We start from the raw sequence: 26,491 nt of genomic DNA, 5'->3' as shown, positions 1-26,491 counted from the left end.
TCATAAGGCTAAAATTGATGTATCTCCTGTACAGAATGATCGGATGATCCATAAATATGTGTTATGAGACGAATAAAATACAAATACAAAATCAACACATAACTCCAGTAATGACACATCATTTCGAGTAATATGTACATTCTTTAAGAAAAAGGAACCTTTATTTTACAAATGGTCTAAATATAAGATGACAATTTTTGGAGACACAAATATTGACAAAAATTTAACAGCGTAATATATTAAGATCACTAGACCTATATCGTGTTAATGATTTTCCTGCTGGAATCTACGAATATCTTTCATCTGTTCCATTTTGTTTCCAGAGAGACCGCAATCTTCACACACACCGTAGAACAGTAAGAAATCACATTAAATAGCACAGCAAAACTTATATCCTGTCTGGTATTTTGTAGTGATTTGGAGAGGGCTCATGTAGATAGGTCTGAATGTATTTCATGGGGAATTAAAAAAATAAAATAAAAATAGAACGGACTTAATATATAAAAAGTAAGAGAACCATTAGTAACCTTTTACAGTAAAATAAAGAACAGGTTGCAAGCAATGTATGCGATTTGTGAGCATAACAGATTATATTGTCAGTATTGTCTTAAAACGTAAACTTTGCTTTTGGAGCACACCTTCAAGTTAACCTTTCATAAATATCGATCATATATATATATCGATCATAAAACAGCGCGGAAAGTTTTTGAGTGAGTAGCGTGCTATGTTCAATAGGCGGTTTTGTCGACTGTGTTTGTGGAATGATCCGAAACTGGTACAGTTAAATCAAGAAGACGAACGAAACCATGACAACCTGATACACAAAATCGAATTCTGCTTGGAAACCAAAGTAAGTGTATATCGTTAATATACGTAACCTCTTTTATTAAGCTTCCTGGTGCATTATTCACTCATGACGTTTTTAACCTGTTATCCATTGCATTATTATGATTTGCGCAGAAACATTGGTTAACGCTGATCACGTTTAGTTACACGCAATTTGTTAATTTGCTCTTTATCATAACAAAAGCACTGTAGCAGTGAAATCGGCGTTGTCTGAGTCAGTGCTGCGTTTCACCAAGTAGAACTATTTCACACGCATATTCTGACGTAAAACCAGCGTTCTTGGTTGTTGCACGTTGTTGTTTCCTTCAAGACGCACGGTAATTGGTTAAAACATCCTAAGACGATGGGCTGCAGAATAAATCCTATTGATATTTGTTTTTGTTTACACCCGATCAGCTGATCTATTATGCTACATTCTTAGTTACACACCGGAAGAAAACATTACCGTTTTCTCACTCTTTGAGATATGTTTACGGCCTTACTACATTTAACTTATATAGCATTACACATTTATTTTTAATTACTAAGTTGTCGCATGAATCAGTTTCTATTTTCCGCTCGGTTTAGAAGGCTTTTCTGTTAATTCATAGATATTTTGGATATTTATGATTGTGATATTCTGTGATAATAGAATAGCCGAGTTAATAATATACCACAATATTCGAGAAAGTCCATATTTGTATTTAAGAAGTAACAGATATGCTGTTTCAGCTTGTGAATTAATTACATACGTAGCTGTGTTTCTTATGAAGGAGTTGCATTGGCTGTTTGCAGAATACTTATGTTCTGGATGCCTACATACTTCATTTTATTGCCCAGTAGATTTGGATACCTATCAATAGATCTCTGTTTGTAATGATTCATCTTAACCCTTGATTGTGTGAGTGGCTAAATAATTGCATGAGAAGAGTCTCATAGGGATGCTATGAGACTCCCACCTCAGAACAAATTATGGTGGATGTGGTGACACAGAATGGTTAAAACAGTATTTATTATGAAAACAACAGACTTCCAGTTTTACTAGCCTCACCCCAGAAGCTGTGCTCATAAAAAAAGTAAAAAGTAATTTAAAAAATGGCTTTACTTTTTGTGTCTAATGGGTGTGACCATAGGAAGCATCGTTTGTGTGATCTTAGTTTTCACAAGTTTTAGCTGTTGGCTAGTAACTCCACAATGTGCCATGGCTTACAGGACATTTTATTTTTAGGTGTGGGTTTTTGACTTATTTCCAGAAGAGGATTAATCACTTTTTGCCATAGTTCCCTGAGAAAAATTCTTCTTCTGTCTTATATGACTTTGGACTAGATCAGCTTTACTGTGACAATAAACAGACAACATTTGTGGGTGCTACATCCATTATGTTTGTTAAAAGACAAAAGCCTATCTGCTTGCATTTCTGTTACAGTTGTTTGTGCATTTTCATCTGGTAAAGACTCTCGGCTACAAATTTAGTTTTATTTTTGGAATGCGACCAACGTATGCTTCGTTACGTCCTTCACTTGCTGTGGCAGTGTTGTGCAGAGAACTGATATGTGGGACTATTATTATTATTACTATTATCATCATTATCTGCATAAATTGAAGTAGCAAAATTCTCTTAAACCCAAATTATGAGAAAAGCCTTCATTTCTGGTGGAATTTGCTTATCATTCCATTTTAAAGTTCCCATTGCTGTAATCTTTTCCAGCAATAGTTCTTCAAATAATTGAGCTCTTCTGAAAAAGATTATCCATTATAGTATTTATTGACATTCCTGTCATTGTCTTTGTTAGTGTCTTTACTGTGTAGTAGTAATGCTGGTTTGCTTTGTCTTATCAGAATGTATCATTTTCTAAGATATGTTATTCTGCCAACTTTTCATTTATACTAGCACTGTACCTTTCCTGAATTAGATGGTTCTTGTTCTCCTGTAACATTCTTTTGCAAAATAAAATAGTCCCCCATATTCTCAGAGTTGCAATAACACTACCTGTTATTGGATGTGTAATGTTCACAATATTGTGTACTCAAATTCTGCTGCATTGTGGTAGTGTTTTGTTCCACAGAGTTTGCTCATGATCAATAAAGAAATCAACATTTCTATAAGCTGTCTTCATTGGGAATCAAAGATGATGTGGTCTGATTATCCTGGGGACCATCAGTGTCATCAGTTGTCATTTTCATTATTAAGAAAAAAAAAGAAGAGTGTTTTAGCTTCTTACCATTCAGGAAATGTAGATTCAAAATTCTGATAACTTGCACTGAGTCAGATGACATTATTTTTCTTGTAAGAGATAATATGGAATCCATGCTATAAGGAAAGAATAAAAGTATCTTGCATAATTATGTTGTGCATGAAATTTAACTTACGCTCATCTGAAACAATTTTGGCATAAAGACACATACTTCCAAAAGGATACTCAGCTGTACCATTTGCAGTATTTATGACTTTGAACAGTGAGTTAAGATGTGGCAACAGCTAATTGTTTGTAGTAATCTTGCCAACATAATGTGCCATTAAGATCGAAGATAAATAACGTATTAAAAATATGAATTGTTCGACAAGGGGTGTAAGATGTCCATGCCATGCATTAGACGAGTAGGATTACAGAATTAATGATGAACAATAATTAATTTAACTTCCATTAAATAATGTTTCTCCTAGATCAGGTCAAATGTATTTCCAAAGATAAAGCAAAATGCAAACCAAAATAAACATATTTTATGTCAGTTTATTGATAAAATGGAAAGTTACCAGCTCTGAAAGACCCCTGTTATGCATGCAGGGTTAAACTAAGGTCATACGTATTGACAGTTTGTGCATACTTACATTGTTAATTGGTTCATATATTTAGATAATGTAAAATACCTACTTACATCAAAGAAAGTATAATTTTCTTAAAGTCTAGAAGTTTTTTCTCTTTTTAAATCTAGGAATTAATTGAATTTTTATATGTTAATAGGTCAAGTAATTTATTTTCAGAAACCACAATCCATAAAATGTTAATGTTGAACAGTATAAAACTGATTTTACACATAATAATAAATTCAAAATTTGTCATATTATTCTACTTATCTTGGCACACAGTCTCGTAAGGGGGAAAGAGTGATTCAAATTTAATTCGAATTTCTCTCTCATAATTTACAAGGAAAGAATTTTAAACCTGTTCTCAGTGTAGTTTCCACTTATCTGATACTTTGTGAAGTTATAAAATAGATTGATATTGTTAAATACCCCTATGGAACATGACCAAAATTACTATTGCAGCTGTAATACTGGGTTAGTTTCAGTAGCTTAGTTATTTACCACAGTTAAACAATAATATCTTGTGTGATTATGCTATATTGTGACTGAATTTGATTTGTTTAGTTGATAATATTGCAGCTGGTTTCCCTGATACAAAAAGCTTAAGAAAAAAATAAGCCCTTGTGAGATAGGCAAGAGGATTAAATTTAAAATACTTATTAAAAGCTTTTAACAATGTCAATAATGTGTAAGTTAGGAATCCTAAATATATTAAAACACTTCTCTTCCATCAAATAATGACTGTTAATAATGTTGATATCATGACTAATTACTGATAGTAACTAGTAATTAAAATCAAGAAAGGGGAAAACCATAAGTTAAATAGAATTTTCTTCTATTTATTATATCAGATCAAGATTCAGATGTGTCACTCACATAATTATATTGTTGAAAATAAGTTTACGCCTTAGCTATTGAATCTACTACATATGGAAAGGATGATCATTATTTTATTAACTTATCCAGTTGGTATAACTACACAATATATGTAATGCTGTATGTTATAATAATTTTCTGTACACTTGAGCAATTGGTAATGATTTGAAGCCAAGATGTGATGGTATCAATTGAGTTTTTGGTGGTACAATTAGTTGTGTAATACATATGTCCTTGAGTCATTTTATAAATTATCAGGAATGTAAGCTATAGAGGGAAATGCATTAGCTGCTTACAAATATAGTTTCATGAGAAATTATATTCCATTCTTATTTCATACAAACAAATATGCAGAAGTTTCAATCAGTCCATTTCTATGCCTTTTTCTTTTTTTGCAAGTCTCATTTCTGCAGTTTGTGCTGTATTGTAAGGTGAATGAATACATAGACACTAACAAATTTATGCATTGACAGGTTACACTCAACAGGGTAGTGTAGTCATGAATTATATAGAAAAATACAGCCATACATTATAAGAGAAACAGTGAAGATGGCAAATGTACTCTATAATAAAGTAGCAGACCTGTATCAATCTGAATTATTGTTTTACAACATAGTGCTATAGAAATTGCTTTTTTTTGCAATTCTTCTTCACATGAATAGTTTTTATTTTCATAGTTATCTTTTCCAGCAATTCTCTGAAGATTATTTTAGATTGATACAGCAACTTTTTCTGATAATGGTTGTTTCTGATCCTGGTTATGGATGTGCACTTCCACATGAAAATAATTGGTATCTGTACTTTCATAATTATGAACCGAAGCTTAATTTTCTAAACTCCATATATGAAGACAGAAAACATAAACTATTTATAGGCATGTAGGATAATACTGGATGACTAAGTGATCTAAGTTATTTATCATAATTGTTTGTGCATAATAACTCCTATAATGGCTTTAGTGCTTATTTTGAAGTTTAAATATTTGTTTTTTGATTGTTTGTCCAAATTATATTCACACAGAATAGCACACCATATAACTATTCACATTTGAATAACAACCGCATAATGGTGTTTTCACAGTACATCTAAAAGTAAAACTAAGTATTCTTAAAATCTCTTTTTTTCTTGATGGTTCCACTTCTTTGACTTTTGACCAATGTTAAATAACTAATTGCATACCAGAAATGTTATGTAAGACATGTTGTCTGTGCATCATCCTCCAAAGTATTTGTTCCACCAGTTTTTTCCAAATACTATTTACACTTCTTACTTTTTGGTTGTGATTGGGTTTTTAGTGTAATTAACCTTCATTTTCTTAAGTGAAAGTGTTATTTGTAAAAATAAAAAAAAAACCTGCATCTTAGATTAACTGTTGTATATTGAATCATTTCCAAAAAATGAAATATATCAGAGGAGCCAATATAGATCTGTGGGGGTATCGTCATTGTCGTCGTATAAATAACTAATGTTTGGTGAAATGTTTTTGTGATGGGTATATCCTCTGTTGAATACCTTATGGAGATGGCTTGGACCAGCTGTAAGAAATGTCATGAATACTGTAATGTTATAACCTTGTAAGCAACAGATCTTGATCTGAGCAAAGCCTTTAGAGACCTCTTAGTTCCAGCCCACACCGTTCTCCCTTAAGATCTAAGCATTACAGATGTGTTTCAGGTAGGCACAGACAACTTTTTCACATGATCAGTAATTTGTGAAACAGTTTTGAGTTTTTGTTACTGTTAAAAGAAGACTATCAGATTTTGTATATTAATCTTTAAATTCCTGTGAAAAATATAGGTAAAGTCATGGCAGGTGCATAGTTTTGTCCACCTCCTGCGTTGCTCCTCTGAATTCTATGAATTAATATGATGCATTTAAATGCAATGTTGTTAGATGTATGCAGAATTCCACAGCTAATTACTTTGTGGTTTTATTGCTTACCCTACATGCTATTGGTCTGTATAACCATAAGCATTTTGGCAGTGAAAAAAATACCTGCAGCATGATGCAGGCAATGTAAAAATAAGTAATACACATATGTATGTAAGAAGTTGTTTATTTTATCAAAACAAATATTAGCTAGTATATTTCTCATTTTCCCCCTTAGATATGAAAGTACATACATGTATTGTACAGTTGCAATAATTAGCAGTTAGGGGCAGAATTAAAATGAGTTTATCAACTCAACCTAGGGTTCATTTGAACACCAGAATGCTGTAGTTATTAATAAACATAATGTTAGCTCCACATTTGAATCTCCTTACTCTTCCAGCTATAGTTTGGCTGTCTCACTCATAATATGCAATTTTGTGTGGCTCAATAGCCACATGCAACAAATGGCCGCCTTTTTGGTGACTTGCATGTCCCTAACTTAGCCCAGTTACACAACCAGGGAAAGGGGGCCTTGGAGTAATGTTTAATTTGAACCAGGTGTTGTTCCTTGTGATTCCTTACACTGTGAAACCTAAATTAAAGGCAGACAGAAAATTTCTGTGGTATGACCAATATTTGATCTTGCATCCTATCAATTTCCAGCCGCAAGCTTTACCACTAGAAAACTAGGCCCAACAATGTAACTCATGGATATCAGCTAGAATACACTTTGTGATTTTGAATTCATCGGTACTTGCCATAAGTAGACATCAGGAATGAACATGAAATATCCTTCTGCTGGCCATAATTTGAATGACTGTTGTGGTATATTAACCAAGTCAGTCATCAGTCCATAGAAATAATATTCATTAATAAACTGTGGCATTCAGAAGTTTCATTAGTGTATATAAATGAGTTTTTTTTTCCAAAGTGTACTCACACTCGCATAAAATACACTAACTGAAGAACTTCCTTTAAAGGGTTATTAACAAATCATGCTGAGGCTATGGTATCATTTACATAATGTTAATCTTCTTAAAGTAGAAACTTGGAGATCATTGTTTGAAGCAAAATAGAAACGAAGTCATTAACTTTGTTGCTATCACTTATTTAATCACTGAGACAATGAAATTTGCAGCTATTTCATGCTGTAGACAACATATTTTCAGGTATAGATGTAGGGTTTAAGATGCTAATCTCTCACCTCTCCTTGAATTCTCTGTTTGAAGTAGCCTACCCAAAATGTACTGAACTGAGTACAGCTAATGACTATGTGTCACACCACAAATGCAAAGTCAGGACTCAATTCCTAGTTGGTCCTATGATTTCTTGCTGTAACTTACTGCTGCATTCACTTCTGGCCATGATTTGTGTGTGTTAGAAATGCTAAGTTACACCATTATTTGGATATTATGTTAAACTACAGGCCCACCCATACATGGCTTGGTGAGAGATTTCAGAAGTTGGTGTCAACTTACGGAGTGTCACCTCCGGTAAGACCACACCTAATGTAGCACTGCAATATTCAAATTGATCTTTGAGTCAAGAACAGCTTAACCTTTTATTGTAATAAATGCATCATATTTACATCAGTGACATAGAAAGGATTATTCTCTCTCTCTCTCTCTCTCTCTCTCTCTCTCTCTCTCTCTCTCTCTCTCTCTCTCCCCCCCCCTGAGTGTGTGTGTGTGTGTGTGTGTGTGTGTGTGTGTTGTGTGTGTGTGTGTGTGTGTGTGTGTGTGTGTGTGTTTTTGTAGTCTGACACTTATTCACCAATGATACAATGTTTGGGAAAGTTCCTCATAAATTTGTTGCCTATCATGTATGAATGTGATAATCACAAGCTCATCATATTTTCTGGTTTCCTATGCCATTATTATATATATGCATTTTTGTGAATGAATATTGAAATATTTGTTTGCTAACTAGGTGTAGAACAGGAGAAACTGAATTATGGCTGATTACTTTAGTGACAATGAGGTTCACAAAATAATGGTATTTTTATAGTCAGACATATTTTGATATAGTGCATGTATAAAGATACCCTCTCCATCATCCCATACAGTAACCAGTTCATTTGAATTGAAACTTCTACTTTTGAATCAGCTATAAGGTAATTGGGATGTCTTGTTTTCCAGTCACAGTTTAAATTTGTGTGTCATTCTTAAATTGATATTTTAGTGACATATTAGTGAGTTGGAGCCTGCTGGTTTCTCATTGTGTTCATAGTGTGTGCCACACTCGCACTATTTATTCTACTGATCCCAATATCTGATGAATTTTTATTGACGTTCAGCCACTACATACTACATGAATGTAAATCCAATAAACTTTTTTCTTCTCATTATAAGTAACTTCGTCTATGCTGAGTAGAATATAATTCTGAAGTTTGTGCAGATACATCTTTTTCCTGTCATGTAAGGTACCAATACAAGACACACAAAAAACTTTCTTGAAGTGTGATGTCACAGTTTCACTGTGTAGATATGTGAACAACCTAATCTAAAATATTTCCCATATGCTAGAGAACTGTTAAATGCTAATAGACTAATTCTAGTTATAGACTTTGTGTCATCACCAAAATCTCATGACTTATGAAAAGGTGATGTCCTATTTATTTCTTTTTTGAACTTGTATTCAACTGACTTTATGCTCAGTTGCTCTAAGCCATTCAGTAGAAGTCTTTACCAGTGGAGGTGCCACATGCATTATGCATATCATTGTCCATATTATATGGGCTGTGGGTTAGGTGTGACCACAATATTACACAAGATAATGTTAAAGTAGAACAGCAAATACATAGTACGTAAATGTGGGAGCAGATTCGGGAGATTAGCTTTTTTGGCCTGCAGGTATTTGCACAACATATGATAAATCAGAAATACTATATGTACTTGTAAAACACACACACATACACACACACAAAATCTGATTGAGGGTTAGTATGTAATACATTTTCAGAGTTTTTTCTCTTTCCTTTTTTTTTTTTAAAAAAATCATGCATTAAGAAAAGAGGAGCCTTGTGTACATGTATGCTGTAACTGAAAATCAGTTTATGATGTGAACAGATGACATTACACTAGTAATGAATTTACATCCCTTCAGATAATTTCACATTTGATCAATAGCCCTTCAAAGCAGTATGATTTGAGCTAAGGAAAATGAAAAAGGAACTAATATTATTTGTCCTTAATATTTGTTGTGTGTTTTCTATAATGATGCACCATATAGCATAATGACTTCTAACCAAAAGAATCCATTTCATTAACCATTCATACAACTGAAGCTTCTTCTAAAAAATAATTGTGTTCTGATCCACTTAGGTATTGTTTGTTACTAGTACTGTGTGTGAAGTTGATTTTCTGTATATAAGGCCATTATCAAGTGTTTGTTGGACTTCCACTTTTCTTCTTCTCAGCATCTTCTCTTTATGCATGCAATTAGAAAAGTAATTAATTCTGCACCTTAGTACATGGTGCCCTATCTGTCAGGTACTGTACTTATGTGGAAAATGTGTCAATGGTGAAAATTAGATCACCATTCAGAGGAATTTTAAAACAGAAGTTTGTGATTTCATATTTAGAAGTTGTTTTCAGTACTGTGGTGGAAGTTTATTTCAGTCTTCCACACTATCTACTTTTCTGGATTGCTAATTTGCCACAGTTTTTCTGCAGTGTCTACATCATGTTTCAGATGTCATTGTCATTATGTTGTTTCTGTAGCAAGATAAAATCATGTGTTGTATAATATTTAAAATATGAACTGAAAACACTGTACTACTTGGTGGTTTACTCTCCAGCTTTGTTTTCTCATTTTATTGTTCTTAATGCTTTCATTGCTAAGTCCCTCTATTTATGGTGTTTCAGCAATTTTAACATTGGTATCCCATGTGTATTGATTGTAATGTGTCAATTTTTATCGTATGAGAAATATGTAGTCAGGAAGATGTTACATCCTAATTTATGTTCCTCCATGTCAGTCCTCGCATCTTTTAAACCTTCCTACTCTTTTTTAAAATTTGCCCTGCAGTTTCCAGTTCTCACAGATTATAGTTCAATATCAGACAAGAAAGGGGAAAAAGACCTTTTAGATGCTCATTTCTCTTGTTCCCAATCTCAAATCACTGCAGTTCACTGTATTGTGATGGAAGACATGATACTACTGTTGTACCTTGCAAAATAAAGAGCGCATCTCTGAGGAAAGAAGGATGTAGATAGAATGCCTTTTAATCAGGACAGTCCGTTGTTTTATAGATTACTCTTTGAACATAAGGATACAATGGATATGTAATCCTGTCTACAACAGAAAATGAACAAAAATGAAAACGGTAAAACTACACATACACAAACAAATTTTACAGTGCTTTTCTTTGAAATAAAATGAGCGTATGGCAAATTGCCCGGGAGGCCCCATTCCAGAAAGTTCGGCCACCAACTGCAAGTCTTATTTCAGTCGACGCCGCAGTGGGCGACTTCCGCGCCGGTGACGAGGATGACTGGGTGTCAGTTGACGATGAGGACAACATAACAACTAGTCCACGAGCGGAGAAAATCTCCAACCCGGCCCGGAATCGATTTTCTTTCATTTGGTTATTAAGAGAGCTCTTTCCACAAAGAGGTCGGTATATGGTGTGTGAAATAAGGTGAATAGAAAAAAAATTTAAACTTAATGAGATACATGTGAGAAGCAAAAGATATTATTGATGGAGATACAGAGAAACAAATATTTAAATAAATGCAAACAGGTAATAAAGTTACTATGTTGCTAAAATAGCATTGCGAAGCATCAATCTAATTGTTGAGTGGAGGAGGAAAAAAAATTGTCTCTGTTGAAGTGAGCTTTTTAGATATTGAAGACTGGACTATGGGGTGGATGCCAAGAGCTGGCTCGAAAAATGGGTCTGTGAAGCAAGCGGATCTAAAGTTCTGGACGAAATCGACGCAAGAAGATTATCGCGGCCAAAAGAACCGAGAATTAGAGAAGTGGTTTTCGGAGATGGTGCTCCCAAAATCTTCGGCCAAAATCTATCATTGTTAGGGACAGTGCGTCGTATTGTCGGCAGGTGTACAAAACACCTACTATCCCAGGGTGGAGATGATAGAATGTCTGCGAAAAGGGAAAGTTAAATGCAATGACAGCATGACAAAGGCTGAGCTGTATGCTCCTGTGCAGGCGAATAAACCGAGTGAAAAGACGTACGTAGTAGACGAACTGGTTAAGACTGCAGCTCGCGCTGTGGTTCGCTTACCGCCGTACAATTGAAACTTGAAGGCAAAGGAAATTGCATGGGCGAAAATTAAACGGTACTGACGGATCACGACGTCTCTGGCGACATGTCTGCAGCCAATCTCAAAAAACTGACAGACGGTGCCTTCAATTCTGTCATTCCAAACGACTGGGAAGGGTACTGCAGAAATGTGCAAGAGTATGGCGTAATGGAAATTGCAGTTGACGACATTATAATACGTGCTAATGACTCTAGTGAGGACTCATACATACACAGCGGAACATGAGAGCTCGTCCCGCACGGACATAGCTGATAAGTACACGTACACGGCCAAAAGTTACTAAAATAAATCGCCAAACTATTTCATGCAGTAGGCCTACTTAAATCGCGAGTGTGTTACAAATCTCATAGAAAGTTTGAAGTGGGACACACTTGCAGATAGACGGCGCACTAAGCGGAAGGGATTGCTCACTAAATTCCGAGATACGAGGATGTAGAGCATATATTATTACAACCAACTTTCAAATCGCGCAATGGTCACCATTCAAAGATAATGGAAATTAGAGCTCGTACTGAGGCGTTCAGGCTGTCGTTTTTCCCTCGCGCGATCCGTGAGTGGAACAGAGGGAAGGGGGGGATATGACTTTGGCGCGAATTGTGCCCTCCCCCACACACCGCTTGGTAGCTAGCGGAGTATATATGTAGATGTAGATATTGAATTAATGGGTTTTCTATCATAAATTGTGTTTAGCTGTAGTTTGTGTCATTTCTGATAACTTACGCACTTCGTAGCGATAGATGTCTTCATTGATTTCGGCATTCACTTGTATCATGCTGCAGATCTGTTTTCACTGAAGCGCGAACACGGGTATAGGCTGGCTGCTGCGCGAGAGGGAAGCGGGGCATGTCCCTCCGCACCTCTCTATGGTCGTCTCGTTTGTTTACACCCGCTGCCGACTGCCACGATTTAGTGTCCGGGTAATATTTAGTCTGTTGTTTACAGTTGTCGAAGTTATACGTGTTTTCGAGTGCTCTGCAAATTTGTGCTTTCGAAAAACGTGGACCGAAAAACTTTTGCTTGGAAAATGGAATAAAGTGCAGCACCGACTTCGAAATTTTATCTGTGGCTTTGGGCGAATCTACTTGACAAGATTTCACGAGTCAAGATAGGCACAACAAAAAGATTCACACAATTATCTCTCATGCAAACGCAATTTGCACACATACTCAGCAGTCTAAGAGAAATGAAACCACACTGAGACAGCAGACGTGTGTGTGTGTGTGTGTGTGTGTGTGTGTGTGTGTGTGTGTGTACATTGCTGACAAAGGCCTTAATGGCCGAAAGCTATAATTGTATGAATCTCTATATGGTGAGTGGCAACTTTCCTTCTCTCGTATTGTTACATTCCATACTGGATTTTCCATTGTTTGAAGAGTTCACGAGTGGTATAAACGTTACAAAGAGCATCGAGAAGACGTTGAAGACAGACCGCCATGTACACCCTAGCACATCAATTACTGACGACAATGTGGAAAATGTAAAGAAAATTGTTCTGGAAAATTTCCATCACTATCAGAGAGGTTGCTGATGATGTCGGCATATCCTTCAGCTCATGCGAAGTAATTTTTTCAGATATGTTGGACAGGAAACGTTTAGAACATTGCGTAGACATCACCCTGAGGTCGCCAACGATCCCGACAACGAAAGGTTATAACAGGTGACAAGACATGAGTATACGGGTGTGACGTCGAAACCAGTGCCCAGTCATCCCAATGGAAACTACCTGAAGAGCTAAGACCGTAAAAAATTAGACATGCTTCGATCACTTGTGTAGGCTCTTCCCACAATTTTCTTAGATTACAGTGGAATAGTGCATTATGAGTTCCTACCTTATGGTTTTATGGTCAGTAAGGAATATTACCTAGAAGTTACGCTCTGTTGGCTGGGAGCAATCTGAAGAAAACGGCCAGAGTTGTGGCAAAACCATTAGTGGAAACTGCATGACGATAAGGTTTCTGCTCACACCTCAACGCTTGTTCATGATTTTTTGCGAAGGAAGAAAAACCATTATGTTGTCTTGTCCACCATATTCACCGGACATGGCCTCTTCAACTTCTTTCTATTCCCGAATCTGAAGACAACCATGAACGTTTGTCAGTTTGCTACCCTTTGTTCCTGACGCTGAAGAGAACCATGATAGGACGTCGTTTCGCCATCACCGATGAGATAAAAACAAAAATCTCTGAATGAGCTGAACACCATAATGTAAAGTGGATGTCTTATATCTGAGGGGAATTACATTGAAGGGGACAAAGCTGATGTTCATGAATAAATAAAGATCTTTAAGAAAACTAAAAGTTCCCATTACTTTTGGATCACACCTCTCACCTTTTTGTAGGAAGCTGTTGTGTTACATGGTTTCGTGAAAGTAAAATATTTTTTAAAGATAAGACTGCTTCAGCTGTGTGTATTTATAAGCACGACGAGTTTCTCAGCATTTTATCTGCATCATCAGGTGTGATAAAGTCAAAGCATGGTCCAATTGAGAAAACAAATTGGGATCACCCAGCATTCATAGTAATCAACTTTACACTAAGTAGTGGACGACAGTCATGAAATAGAACTCTCCCATGATAGAAAGAGTACCAGTATCTGGTGAACTGATGGGTCCAATATACTGAAAAAGAGGCCAGAAACTGCATATGGTCACCTCTGGGATTATGTAAAATCAAGCTGTACCAGTCCATCATTTACCTAAACAGCTCAACTGGCAGAAAGCAAAGCACTGGTTTGTACTCATCAGCATGTGCACATGGTGGTAAGTGCCACCCCTTATCATGTGGCTTTGCAATGTGGTGCTTTCTGCCGATTGTGCTGTTGAGGTTAATGATGGACCAGTGCTGCTTAATTCTACACAATTCCATTAATGATCATATATGGTCGAGTTTTGATCACTTTGTTGATTTTAATAAGATTATTACGCAGTTTACATTTGAATCTACTAGCAATTTAGGCTAATTCTAAATTTGAAGAGCTGTCTAATAAGAGATTGACAGTAATGTCAGAAGCAAACACCAACTACTGATAAGAGATCAGGGAGGGATGTTGCTGTTGTAATTCAGAATGGATCTTATATTTAGCAGTATATATCAAGAATATATTTTCCGACATACAATTAGGTACATAACACTAAGAAGATTTGAAGGATATGGATGGAACCATTTATTTAATGTTCACCAAATACATTCGTAATTTCTGTAGCTTGTAAACACACATAACAGAAAATTGTTATTAACTAATAATACAAGTAGATTTTACATATCTGCCCTTGATGCAAAGCATTCTTGCACTACAGAAAAGACATTTTCTACAATAACAGAAACAAAGGAAAACCACAAAATCTACACTATGCAGTATAACCAAGGAAGCTGGCAGAAAAGGGACAGCACGCAAACACATAAAAAGAGCAGTGTAAGGTGCATGACTAAATGAATCAAAGAAGAGAGCAACATTGTTTTCTGATATATTATAAACTGATTTGAAGTTTGGTGACACAGCTTGTTATTGGAAAAATCAATGGAATAATGGTGCCTTTGATGGACGATTGAATGACTCACACATGGAGAAGAAATATTTTGTGCAATACTGGTAACCTACTTGAAGTTTTCTGAGGTGATTTGAAATTAAAGACAAAGAATGGCATCTTTGTCCACAGAAAAATATAAAATAGTATTATTATGTTTCCAGGGTTCTTTGTTGTTGTGGTCTTTAGTCCTGAGACTGGTTTGATGCAGCTCTCCATGCTACTCTATCCTGTGCAAGCTTCTTCATCTCCCAGTACCTGCTGCAACCTACATCCTTCTGAATCTGTTAGTGTATTCATCTCTTGGTCTCCCTCTACGATTTTTACCCTCTACTCTTCCCTCCAGTACTAAATTGGTGATCCCTTGATGCCTCGGAACATGTCCTACCAACCAGTCCCTTCTTCTGGTCAAGTTTTGCCACAAACTTCTCTTCTCTCCAATCCTATTCAATACCTCCTCATTAGTTACGGGATCTACCCATCTAATCTTCAGCATTCTTCTGTAGCACCACATTTCGAAAGCTTCTATTCTCTTCTTGTCTAAACTATTTATCGTCCATGTTTCACCAAATAGCAAAACTCATTTTCCAGGATAATACATTATTAAATAACATGTTCCTGATAAAATCTAGTAGTTCTAGCCTTTACAAGTGAAGCAGGATACTCTTATTGGTCAACCATTGTTGCATCTTCATTTGCTTAAGTGTGGTTATGATTTTAAGGCTTGTGATGTAATTCAAAATAGTTGTCAAATTTATATTATCATTTTGAAATTTGGAATGTTTCTCCACATCCTTTGCTAACAAGATTTTCTTTTTTTGTAGTGCCATTTTTGAATGTTACACAAAGGAAGTTTGCAGCTTCTGTGTAAAAATTGATAATTTTTGCACCAAATACTGTATGAAAAGACTAAAGAATCAGTTTTGCATATGATATTTAAGAATACATTCCTGCCACACATATGGTTCACATATAATAATCATGACTGCAATGTATTAATTAAAGATATATGAGAGTACATAAAGAGTCTTCTCTTTATTTTTAATAGTAAAGTATGCTTTTACTTTCTGTGGAACTGGATGTGCAGTACTCTGACCATTGTACACCAACTTAAGAAACTACACATAGAGATGAAACATATAATGGTACACGTAAATTGATGTGCCCACTGTGTTATTGATGTAAATCAGTAATGAAAGGACACTTGAATGTACCAAAGTATTTAAAAAACGCTATAGATTACAAACACGAGACAACATGTTGCTATTGTCATAATGATTTGTAAGGAAAGACAATAAAGAACCTCAAACCTCGACACACATGAACAGTGTGACATTAAAATAGTTGTATGTAACATTAAATTTCTTGTTTAAATTGAATTCATAACATCGAACTGCCATTTATTACATTAACTGTTTGTTAATTTTTCATGTAGCTGACATAACAATTAAGTTGTTGCATTATATGAAGTTCATAAAGTAGGGTGCGCTATAACCAGGGCCTGTATGTTTAGGTTTTTGTGAAATTGATTTAGTCCTCTGTTTTCTTGGAATGGCCCGTTCTAGGCTTATGTAAACTATTTTAGCCTTTTCGGAGTCTTTAAACGAGAAATACAATGAACAATTATTTTAAATGTGGAAAATTTTCTTATAATTTTGACATAGCTGTGCCATTTCCTTCTCAGGAATAAACAAAATTCTATTACTTATATTAGCATTCGAAAAAAATATAAACAATTGAGATCTTTAGCCATGCTACAATTGTGATGTTTTACCGAAAAATTCTTTTCGCTTGTCATTCACACAAAAACCTCACGTTTGAGGTGGGTACCTATGTATGACCACAGTCAGTGGTCCAATGGTACAACTAACAAGAAATTTTATGTTACGTTTTGCTATTATTTCATTACAAAGCTATGCACATTTCTAAGTTCTGTAAAGTGAAACTTTTTCTAATGTCTTTCAGTACGTTTTTGTTTGCAGACATTTTCATTTCTTCATATCCTGGATTCGTGTAAAAAATATTCCTTCATTTATTGATGCATGTTGTACCCTTCACCCAGGTATTTCCTCCAGATACATCTGCACCTTGGAAGCACATCTACAGCTTCTTTCAGTGGTAGAGATGCAGACTCGAGGTGTTGAATAGCGACAGGGCTGGAAGTGAACTCTTAAAAATGTGGATGATGCACCATACTTATTATTCTAAAGGGCTGTTTTGGCTTTTTCAGTAAAAGCCGATTCACTAGAGTTGGATGTGTCTACGATTTCTTTGACTTAGTTGTGGTGTTCTGCACAATGTAAATCTGCCAAGAACCACGTGCACCAACGTGAAATATGGGTTCAGGAGGGAGGCGGAAATTTGTAGCTGCAGTGTGTATTCACAGAGCTCTAGACTAATTTTTTTCCTGAGTAAGGGGGTTGTCAGGTACTGGACTGCACCTGTGGCAGTTTCCTCCAAGACGCTGGAGTGAGTAGATTGCTAGTATTGCGAGTGCGTGTTGGTGACTCCCATGGAAAACTCGAAGAGTTGAAAATGCAGCATCATTTGGGGCATCGTTATTCGATAAAGCTCTGTGCTAAACTGAACGAAAACCGCTACAGAAGCTTTTGGTATGATGAAAGATGCATATAAAGATACAGACATGTCACATGAAATGGTTTTCATATAGCACAAGAGGTTCAAAGATGGCCGCCGCGAGGACGTTGATGACTATGACCGTGCTGGCAGACCTCCAATAAGCTGAACTGGTGAAAATTTGGTGAATATGCATTTGTTCCTGCCAGGCAGACTGTCACAGGTCAGTTTTACGCTGGAGTGCTCCGCCGTTTGAGGGATCCAGTCCGTCGCGTCCGCCTGGAGAATAAAGACGATTGGGTTCTTCACATGCGTCCTCTCACACATCGCTAGCTGCCGCCGCCGCCGCCAAAGTTTCGGCAACACTACCGCAGCCACCCTACGCCCTGACATTGCTTCCAGTGACTTTTGACAGGCTTGGCAAAAATTGCTCGGCTGTCAGTTGTGAAATATTGGAGTTTTCTCCAATCCACCACCGGAAAAGACCAACTTTCGACGATTTAGGCATGACAGAAGTATCCTCACAGTGCAGTACTCAATGCGAGTCAACACACTACCCAACTTCACTTCGTAACTACAAAAATAAATAGACTCAAATGTCACCCGTTTGTTCCTTTAATATACCTCCCTATTGTCGGACGGCGTTTAAGTAAAGGCTGGCTGGGTTCGTCCTAGCGCAGAGGCGTATGCTCAGATTCTCAAAGCGACAAATGTTGATTTCAGTGTGGTCTATAGTTCTTACACCATCCCAAAGAGGAAAATTTGTGACTAGTGTCACCGATGCAGCAGCGTGCTGGCACCTGGGCTATCGTTATAGTGGACAAAATTCTGGATTTAGAAGGAGAAAAAAATTTAGAGACCTCTGGCGACTTTTTAGAGGGTGAAACAGACGCAATGATTCTTAGTTTAAAAATTAATAATGGGCGACTAACCAGACATAATTAAATAAATAAAATTATTACGATCATACACTTATCCGATTTCCAACTTCTGGTCGATCCTGGTGACTTCCACATCGAATCAGATAAAACGGAAATCCACAGAAGCAGGAACATTCTGTCAAACTGTTACGAAACATAAAAATAGTGCAAAATAATACAACTTTTTGACAGGTGCAGCGATGCTAGCGTGTAGCGCTCCAAGTTTCTGAACTGTAGTGACACGTGAATGGCGTCAGATACGCTGAGAAACAGTTTGGGACTACTTTGAAACATCATCGTTGGCACTAATTGAAAAATGTATTTAAATTTGTATCCCGTTTCCTATTATTTCAACACACAATTAAAACAATCTCAGAGCAGTACAACATGTGTGGTTCACAGTAGCAGAGGCGTAATCCTATCATCGAAAATGCCCCTAGACGAGAAACTAATTGTAACCTCACTTTAAGTTTGAAAGTAACTGATTATGAGTGTACGCGCATGCTTGGCACGTATTTCTTCATGCATTGCGCCGGTTGTATTTTGTTTCGCGAGTTTCTTTGCTGATGTTAGACTCATTTTAATATTCACACCTAGACACAACTTTTACTTTCATGGAGACTAGCCGTTACTACTTCTTCCAAAGGCCGTCTGTTTTTTGTTCTTGTTTCTGTGCCGTACGTGAACCAATCATCTTTATCTATTCCACTTCCGAGGTATCTTGAACATGGTGTTTTCCATCTGTGACATTTAGCCCTTTCGCATGCCCATCTGTGATGCTTACTTTTTATATAGCCCATGCCCAGTTCTTAAATTACACCTAGCAACAGTTACCTTACAAGTAGCAAAGAACGCAATTGCGGCTATAAGCCACCGCCATGTCCCCAGTGTTGTGTTAGTTTTCTTTTCCAAATAAATATCAACAGTCCGCAACTTCTATAATTCCCATTCTGGGGAGAAGAAATAAAAGGTTACTCTATATCGAAAAACTTAACGCATGTATATTGTGCCGTAAAACACTTTTACACCACTGATATCCGCTAGAGACCTTAATTAATTCTTGGTTTATGCTCGCAAAATGTAGTCTAATGCGATCCAAAACGCTTCCATGCCTTCATAAATTTCATACGATCTGCTGATTTTTAACGATTTCTTCGCAAATTACAGACGGCTATTTTAATTATGTAAAAACAGATCTACAGATTCCCTTACTCAGTCTAGTTCGTATAATAAAAAATACACAGGTGTGTGTATTTTTATTTTGTAATGACAGTTAAGTACGAAACCAAATAGTAGTATTTTGGTACATACGGACCGAGAAAATTGTCGCCTGACATGCTTATTAGCATCCGAGAAACGGTAAGCCATTTACACAGTAGTAACATAATGAGAAGCTGTTAAAGATTTTGCCAGTCGCATTAAGAGTCAGAGTTCTGATAATAGTAAGAGTGAATAGAAACCTTAAACATTTTCTCGCAAGCCTAAAGTGTAAATATGCTAAAATGAGTATTTTAATTCGTGTAATAATTATTACACCTAAAATTGTTTGGAAATCGAAAAGTGATATTTTTGACAGCTGCTGCAATTTATAGTGTCAAAAGTCGTAAATACGATCACATTTTTATTTTGATCGTGCTGCTACACTTCATTTACACAACACAATCGTTTCTCAGTGTTTATACAGGCCACTCGCTTGGCAGCATTGTGGTAGCGAGTCTGCAGAAAAACTGTGGGAGCTTCGTGACTCAATGCATCAGTGAGAGAGAACAAGCATAATATAATGGAACTGGACTGTTTGGAATGTTATATTCATTTTTATTGTGTCGATGTGTTGCGGTGTCGTTAGTTCTTTCATTTGTTTACAAATTACCAATTTTGATTGTGTAACGTTAGTTATTGTTTGGAATTGATGCAGTTATAAAAAAAATCATGAAAGTCGCGCCTAAAGAAAGATCTGCATTCAGAGTTACAGAAAAGAGTGAGAAAACTATGTGGACTTAATTGGTGAAGCCTGTGCCACTAAACTCAACAAAGCCTGTTGTAGCTGTTGCCAGTTGTATGCAAATATAACCGATTTGAAGAAGCATTTGGAAACGAAAACACACAGAGCAAAACATGATCTAATTTCTTAAAATAAGCAACTGACATTTTCTCCAGTACAAGTGGAAACAAGTAATTTCTGTGCAAGACCCGAGAGTATTTTAGCTTTTTACATTGCTGAACACATCTCAGTTTCTGACATCGATTACTTGACTGATGTGTGTAAAAAAGGCGTTAAGGATTCGACAACTGATATGAAATAACATAGAACCAAATACACAGAGCTAATAAAGTATATTCTAACACATTTCAAAAAGGGACTATGTAGTGACAAAATGATAAAACATATAGTTTATTATTAGATGAATCAACAGATGTATATTAGATGAATCAACAGATGCAAGCACCAGAAAATATCTCGGAATCGCTGTAAGATATTTTACTTTAAAATAAAAAAGGACCGTCTGCGTTACTAGATTTGCAGTCGCTACTGAGTTCTGATCCTGTGGAATGGCACCAGCACTGATACAGTGTTTAAAAGTTAATGACCCCAAACGACAACATTTAATTACAATAGAACCGATAATGCAACTGGCACAGCATGTATACAATACTGAAAACGCAACATAATCTTCCACATATGATTTTGATACCTTGTGTCTGAAACTCATTACAGTTGAAAGTAACACACACATCAGAAATCACTTTGCCGCGAAACATAGTTTCTGGTCCATGAAACCTACGTCTGATTCTCACACTGTCAAAGAGCCAAACTGAGTATAAAAATGTTTTTGAGCTAATTGATTGCTGTGGTGCGCTTTTAAAAATATTGAAGGCGTGCGGCATACAATGGCTATGTACATCACCGTCAGACGAATTAAAACTGCATTTTATGACTACTAAAGATCGATGATACACAGCGGAGTTGCTTTGTAGTATGTACTCAGATGAACAGTATCGACTCTGTACTTACTTTTTGAAAACTGTTCTTGCTGACGTACAACAGACAATCAAAATCTTTGAGAGTAAAAACGCAAACCCTGTAAAACTGTTAAGTTCTGTGAAGACGTTGGCTACGTTCATTCAATTGGGGACTATCTCAACCCTCCCTACGTCGGGTATATTTGAGTCACATGTGCAAAAACTTCGATTACATCATAATGACAGTACTCCAGGATTAAGAAAAAGGTTTTATTGATTTTAAAATGAAGTCAGAAGAAATTCAAAAACGACCTCAAGACATTTACAAAGCTTTTGAAAAAAATGACACTCTTGATTGAGGAGGTAAGTTTGAAACAGTCAAAAGATACTTCATTAGTTGATCTTGTGAAGAAACTGGGATACTCTGACGAAAAAAATGACAATCTCGCAGTAGTGGCAAACAATTCACTTCGTTAATTGGAATCCACTAAATGGCGACACTATTAGCTTTCAGGCTAAACTATCTGAATAAAAAAAATGTGATCGGAATACACACCTTCCAGGATTTAAGCTATTTTACTGTTCTATCCTCAAAGCAACCTAACGCCCAAGTACGAGTAGAAAGGATGTTTAGCTCCGTGAATACTGTGAAAAATAAGCTCTGGAACATACTCTTTGAACAAACTGCAAATTCTCTTCTTCTCATTAGAAACAAACTCAAGATGAAAAAACGAGTTGCTCGACTTCTGATCTCACAGGTGATGATATTAGCCAAGTCAGTAAAAGAAGAGCAACAGAAACCGGAGAGGTTTCAACTTCTTCAGCTAACACAGTTGATGATCCTGGTGACTTCTTATATGATTGTGACAATTAGGTATACGCATTTCGCTAATAATTACATATTCTTTTATGCAAACATAGTGTGACATGTTACATCAAAAGTCTAATCAGTGAACTCGTCATTGCGAACTACTTTCACTATTGGATGATCCGTGAAACCGCAAAAAATTAACTGTTACGTACATTTTTTGTATGGCAATGAGCTTTATAGATGGAACAGCTGATTTTTTAATATTTTTTATCGATTTAATAGTTGGTTTCGTAATAAAAGTTGGGAGTTATGAGTGCATTATCTGGGCATTCAATGTAACACATTTAAAATGTTGTAGTGTATATATTTTATTTTCTCAGTAATTACAATTAGAAAACTTTAATATCTGAAATTATACGTTTTATTTTGTCTTTCCAGATTGAAAGCCTGAGACACGAATAATTTGCAATTACAATTGAGTGGAGCGTTTAGGGGCATTGTTCAAGAATTTAATTTTTTTCAGATTTTTGTAACTATGGATATATTAGAACTAATTTTGTTGTCATAAATAACAACCCAATTTCATTACTGTATATCAATATATTGATGACATTTTTAATCTTTCATATCAAGGTTGGAAAATTGCTAGAATAAAAGCAAAATAGGGCCATTAAAATGTCTTGTTGTACATTATTGTCTAGCATTAACTAAAAGCTGAAAATAAATATAATTGTCGCCTCCAACAATTTTTTTTTGCCCTTAAGAAAGTTTAGCGTCATGTAGTAGATATTTATTGAACGTTATTTTACACATCTAGCGGGATTTCTAACACCGCCTAGGGACTTTAAATTTTATGTAATTGCAACACTGGCTGACACGTTATGAGTCATAAAGATAAGCAACACTGCATCATACACATTTTTTGTTTCACTTCAGTGTATCTATTTATTTCTTCTGTCTTTTCTTAAAATGTGCAAATTAACATTATCGACTTTCCTTCATATTAATTCAGAAAATGTATTTAAAAACTGTGTGATTTTCTGCAAAAGGCCTTTTTAGTGCTTACTCTACCCATGAAAGTCCTGTTTAGTCCTAAGTACGATGTAGCCCTTTTTATTTTCTTTGGACTGGACCTTAAATACAACAAACATTTGACTTTATCCATTATTACTAAAACTATGTTATGTTAATTTCTGTAGCTGTTTATGGAAATAATAGCCCCTCAGAGTAAAAACAAATGGAAAACAGAACTATGAATTGTGGAAGTCCTGATTATTTGTAAATGGATGATCAATATACTGATAAAATGATGAAATTGGGTAAATTTTTTTATAGTAAACAATTTCTTATTGTTGTTGTTGTTGTTGTTGTTGTTGTTGTTGTGGTCTTCAGTCCTGAGACTGGTTTGATGCAACTCTCCATGCTACTCTATCCTGTGCAAGCTTCTTCATCTCCCAGTACCTACTGCAAGCTACATCCTTCTGAATCTGCTTAGTGTATTCATCTCTTGGTCTCCCTCTACGATTTTGACCCTCCACGCTGCCCTCCAATACTAAATAGGTGATCCCTCGATGTCTCAGAACATGTCCTACCAACCGATCTCTTCTTCTAGTCAAGTTGTGCCACAAGCTCCTCTTTCCCCAATTCTATTCAATACCTCCTCATTAGTTATGTGTTCTACCCATCTAACCTTCAGCATTCTTCTGTAGCACCACATTTCGGAAGCTTCTATTCTATTCTCGTCTAAACTATTTAAACGTAGAACACCAGTATTATTTCTCCTGATAACGACGTCCTCTTGAGTAACCCCCGCCCGGAGATCGGAATGGGGGGACTATTTCACCTCCGGAATATTTTACCCAAGAGGACGCCATCATCATTAACCATACAGTAAAGCTGCATGCCCTCGGAAAAAATTACGGCTGTAGTTTCCCCTTGCTTTCAGCCGTTCGCAGTACCAGAACAGCAAGGCCGTTTTGGTTAGTGTTACAAGGCCAGATCAGTCATCATCCAGACTGTTGCCCCTGCAACTACTGAAAAGACTGCTGCCCCTCCTCAGGAACCACACGGTTGTCTGGCCTCTCAACAGATACCCCTCCGTTGTGGTTGCACCTACGGTACGGCTATCTGTATCGTTGAGGTACGCAAGCCTCCCCACTAACGGCAAGGTCCATGGTTCATGGTTCTTATAGACTTCTGAAATGCGTAATGGAAAAATGGAAACTTACAGTGAAGCTGTGCTGAAGGAATGTGGTCATTCCAATAGAAATATGAGAATAATGACTACATTCATGAGAGCGAATGACACCAGCGCCAGCTGCAAATCTCTTGTTTTGTGGTTATTTTGCAGTTCTTCAATGGAATAAGTTCAGCTGTCATTCACCTTAAACTCATTGGTGATAAAGTTTAGAGATCCTGCTGGCGACACCGCCTACAAATCTTACATTATTACGGAGCAGCTCTCTGTTCTCTGTAATATTATATCCTTGCAGAGCAACCTCTTCTCTCTCTCATATTCATTAGAACCCCTACATCTGTGTACATAATGGTCCTTTCGTGAGAGCGAATAGAGCTTCATAGATTCGCCAAGACAAATGACACTGCATATTAACACACAATTTATTGTATACATTTCTTTCAATGCTGCTGGACATATTATAACATGTTACTGTCACTAGTATATCTAGATAAATACAGACCCACCTGTGTAAAGATCTGTGTAGTTATTGGAATCATATGTGCTCTCCCCTAATATTAAATGCTGTCTTCTGGGGTAGTTCTTGAGAGATATTGAAAAATACCATCTTGTAACATCTCTACCAGAAAGTTATTACAAAAGATATCAAAAGTTCCTGTTTCCTTGCTGACATTCATAGAGTGTACAACAAAGATAATGTCGACTTGAATAGTGTCCCTTCATAAGAATACAAGGTTAGTAAATGCATTAGTGAACGGTGAATACAGGGAACACTTAATGAATGTTGGCAGTTATGCTTAATGGTTCTGCTAATGGTAAAAACAATGTATTTGTTGAGTGGAGAAGGGAGGCTAAGAAGAATTAACAGTATTTATCGACATTTAATCGTATGGCCTATACTGTTCACCATGTGTGTGAGTGCTCTCCTAAGAGCAGTAACAGTCAAAAGATATATTTGTAGCGAATTACACTACAATCAGTCCGGGAAGAAATATAGCAACAGAGCAAACTGTCAGTAAAGTGGTGGTTTTTCACTGCATCATAAAAAAGTATATTCATTTCTAGAAATGGTTAGGATTTAATAACTTCAGCAGTGCCTACTAAAATTTTACCTGTGCACACACATGAGAATCGGACTGGAACACACACATTTTGGAGTTTACTAAAAACTAAATTTAACATTGATTGGACGTTGTCTCATTTCAAGTTTCAAACATTGAGAGAAAAGTCAGTTAACTTATTTTGACAACTTTTATTCAAGGATTGTCTATGTAATAATATTATGTATTGGTGTACATTCAGAGGATAAAGTTTTAATTATTTAAAAATGTGCCGAGTGGTTAATAGCTGTTGCTCATCCATTAACATGACTGTAAACATTTTGTTACAGAACTAGGCATTTTAAGAACAGTTCCAAAATACATGCATTCGTTAGTGAAATCTGTTAAAAATACTCCATTATAATTCAAAGGGACAAGTAATTAATATCTATAATTAGGACGTCAGAAGAAAAAGGACCTCTGTGGCGTATTTTTAAAGTCGAATATTTCTCCAAATAGGTTTAATTATGCTCCAACAAAAGGAATTATCGCCCATGTAACAATGGCAAATATGTGGCAACTAGGTTATGTTTTGAGGGCAAAAATCTATCTCCTTTACAACTTCTATTATACTGACGAAAATTTTATTTAACAACTTCTAACCTACACGGGTCATAAGAATTTATAAATTGACTAGTTGATCATAATTCAGTCTACAAATTTATGCGTAGTGTTTTCCGGTCGTGCCGTAATGAAAGCTGTTTTCTGGGATTTGTATTAAAATTGCAGTGGCAT

At 36.1% G+C, this 26,491-nt stretch overlaps 1 protein-coding gene across 2 annotated transcripts in view; it reads left to right on the top strand.

Moving 5' to 3' along the window:
• The first annotated feature begins 702 nt into the window (after positions 1 to 702).
• The window catches only part of LOC124777136 (klaroid protein-like), a 468,625-nt gene continuing 442,836 nt past the window's right edge, over positions 703 to 26,491 (top strand). For both annotated transcript variants that reach the window (XM_047252430.1, XM_047252429.1), the window contains exon 1: positions 703 to 850. In XM_047252430.1, coding sequence (XP_047108386.1) covers positions 725 to 850 — 126 coding nt within the window. In that variant the 5' untranslated portion in view covers positions 703 to 724. The remainder of the gene's footprint in view (positions 851 to 26,491) is intronic.

Source organism: Schistocerca piceifrons, chromosome 2 (genome assembly GCF_021461385.2).
Source record: "Schistocerca piceifrons isolate TAMUIC-IGC-003096 chromosome 2, iqSchPice1.1, whole genome shotgun sequence".
Classification (NCBI taxonomy): Eukaryota; Metazoa; Arthropoda; class Insecta; order Orthoptera; family Acrididae; genus Schistocerca; species Schistocerca piceifrons.
Note: the sequence above shows the minus strand (reverse complement) of the source record. Positions and strands in the feature narration are given on the sequence as shown.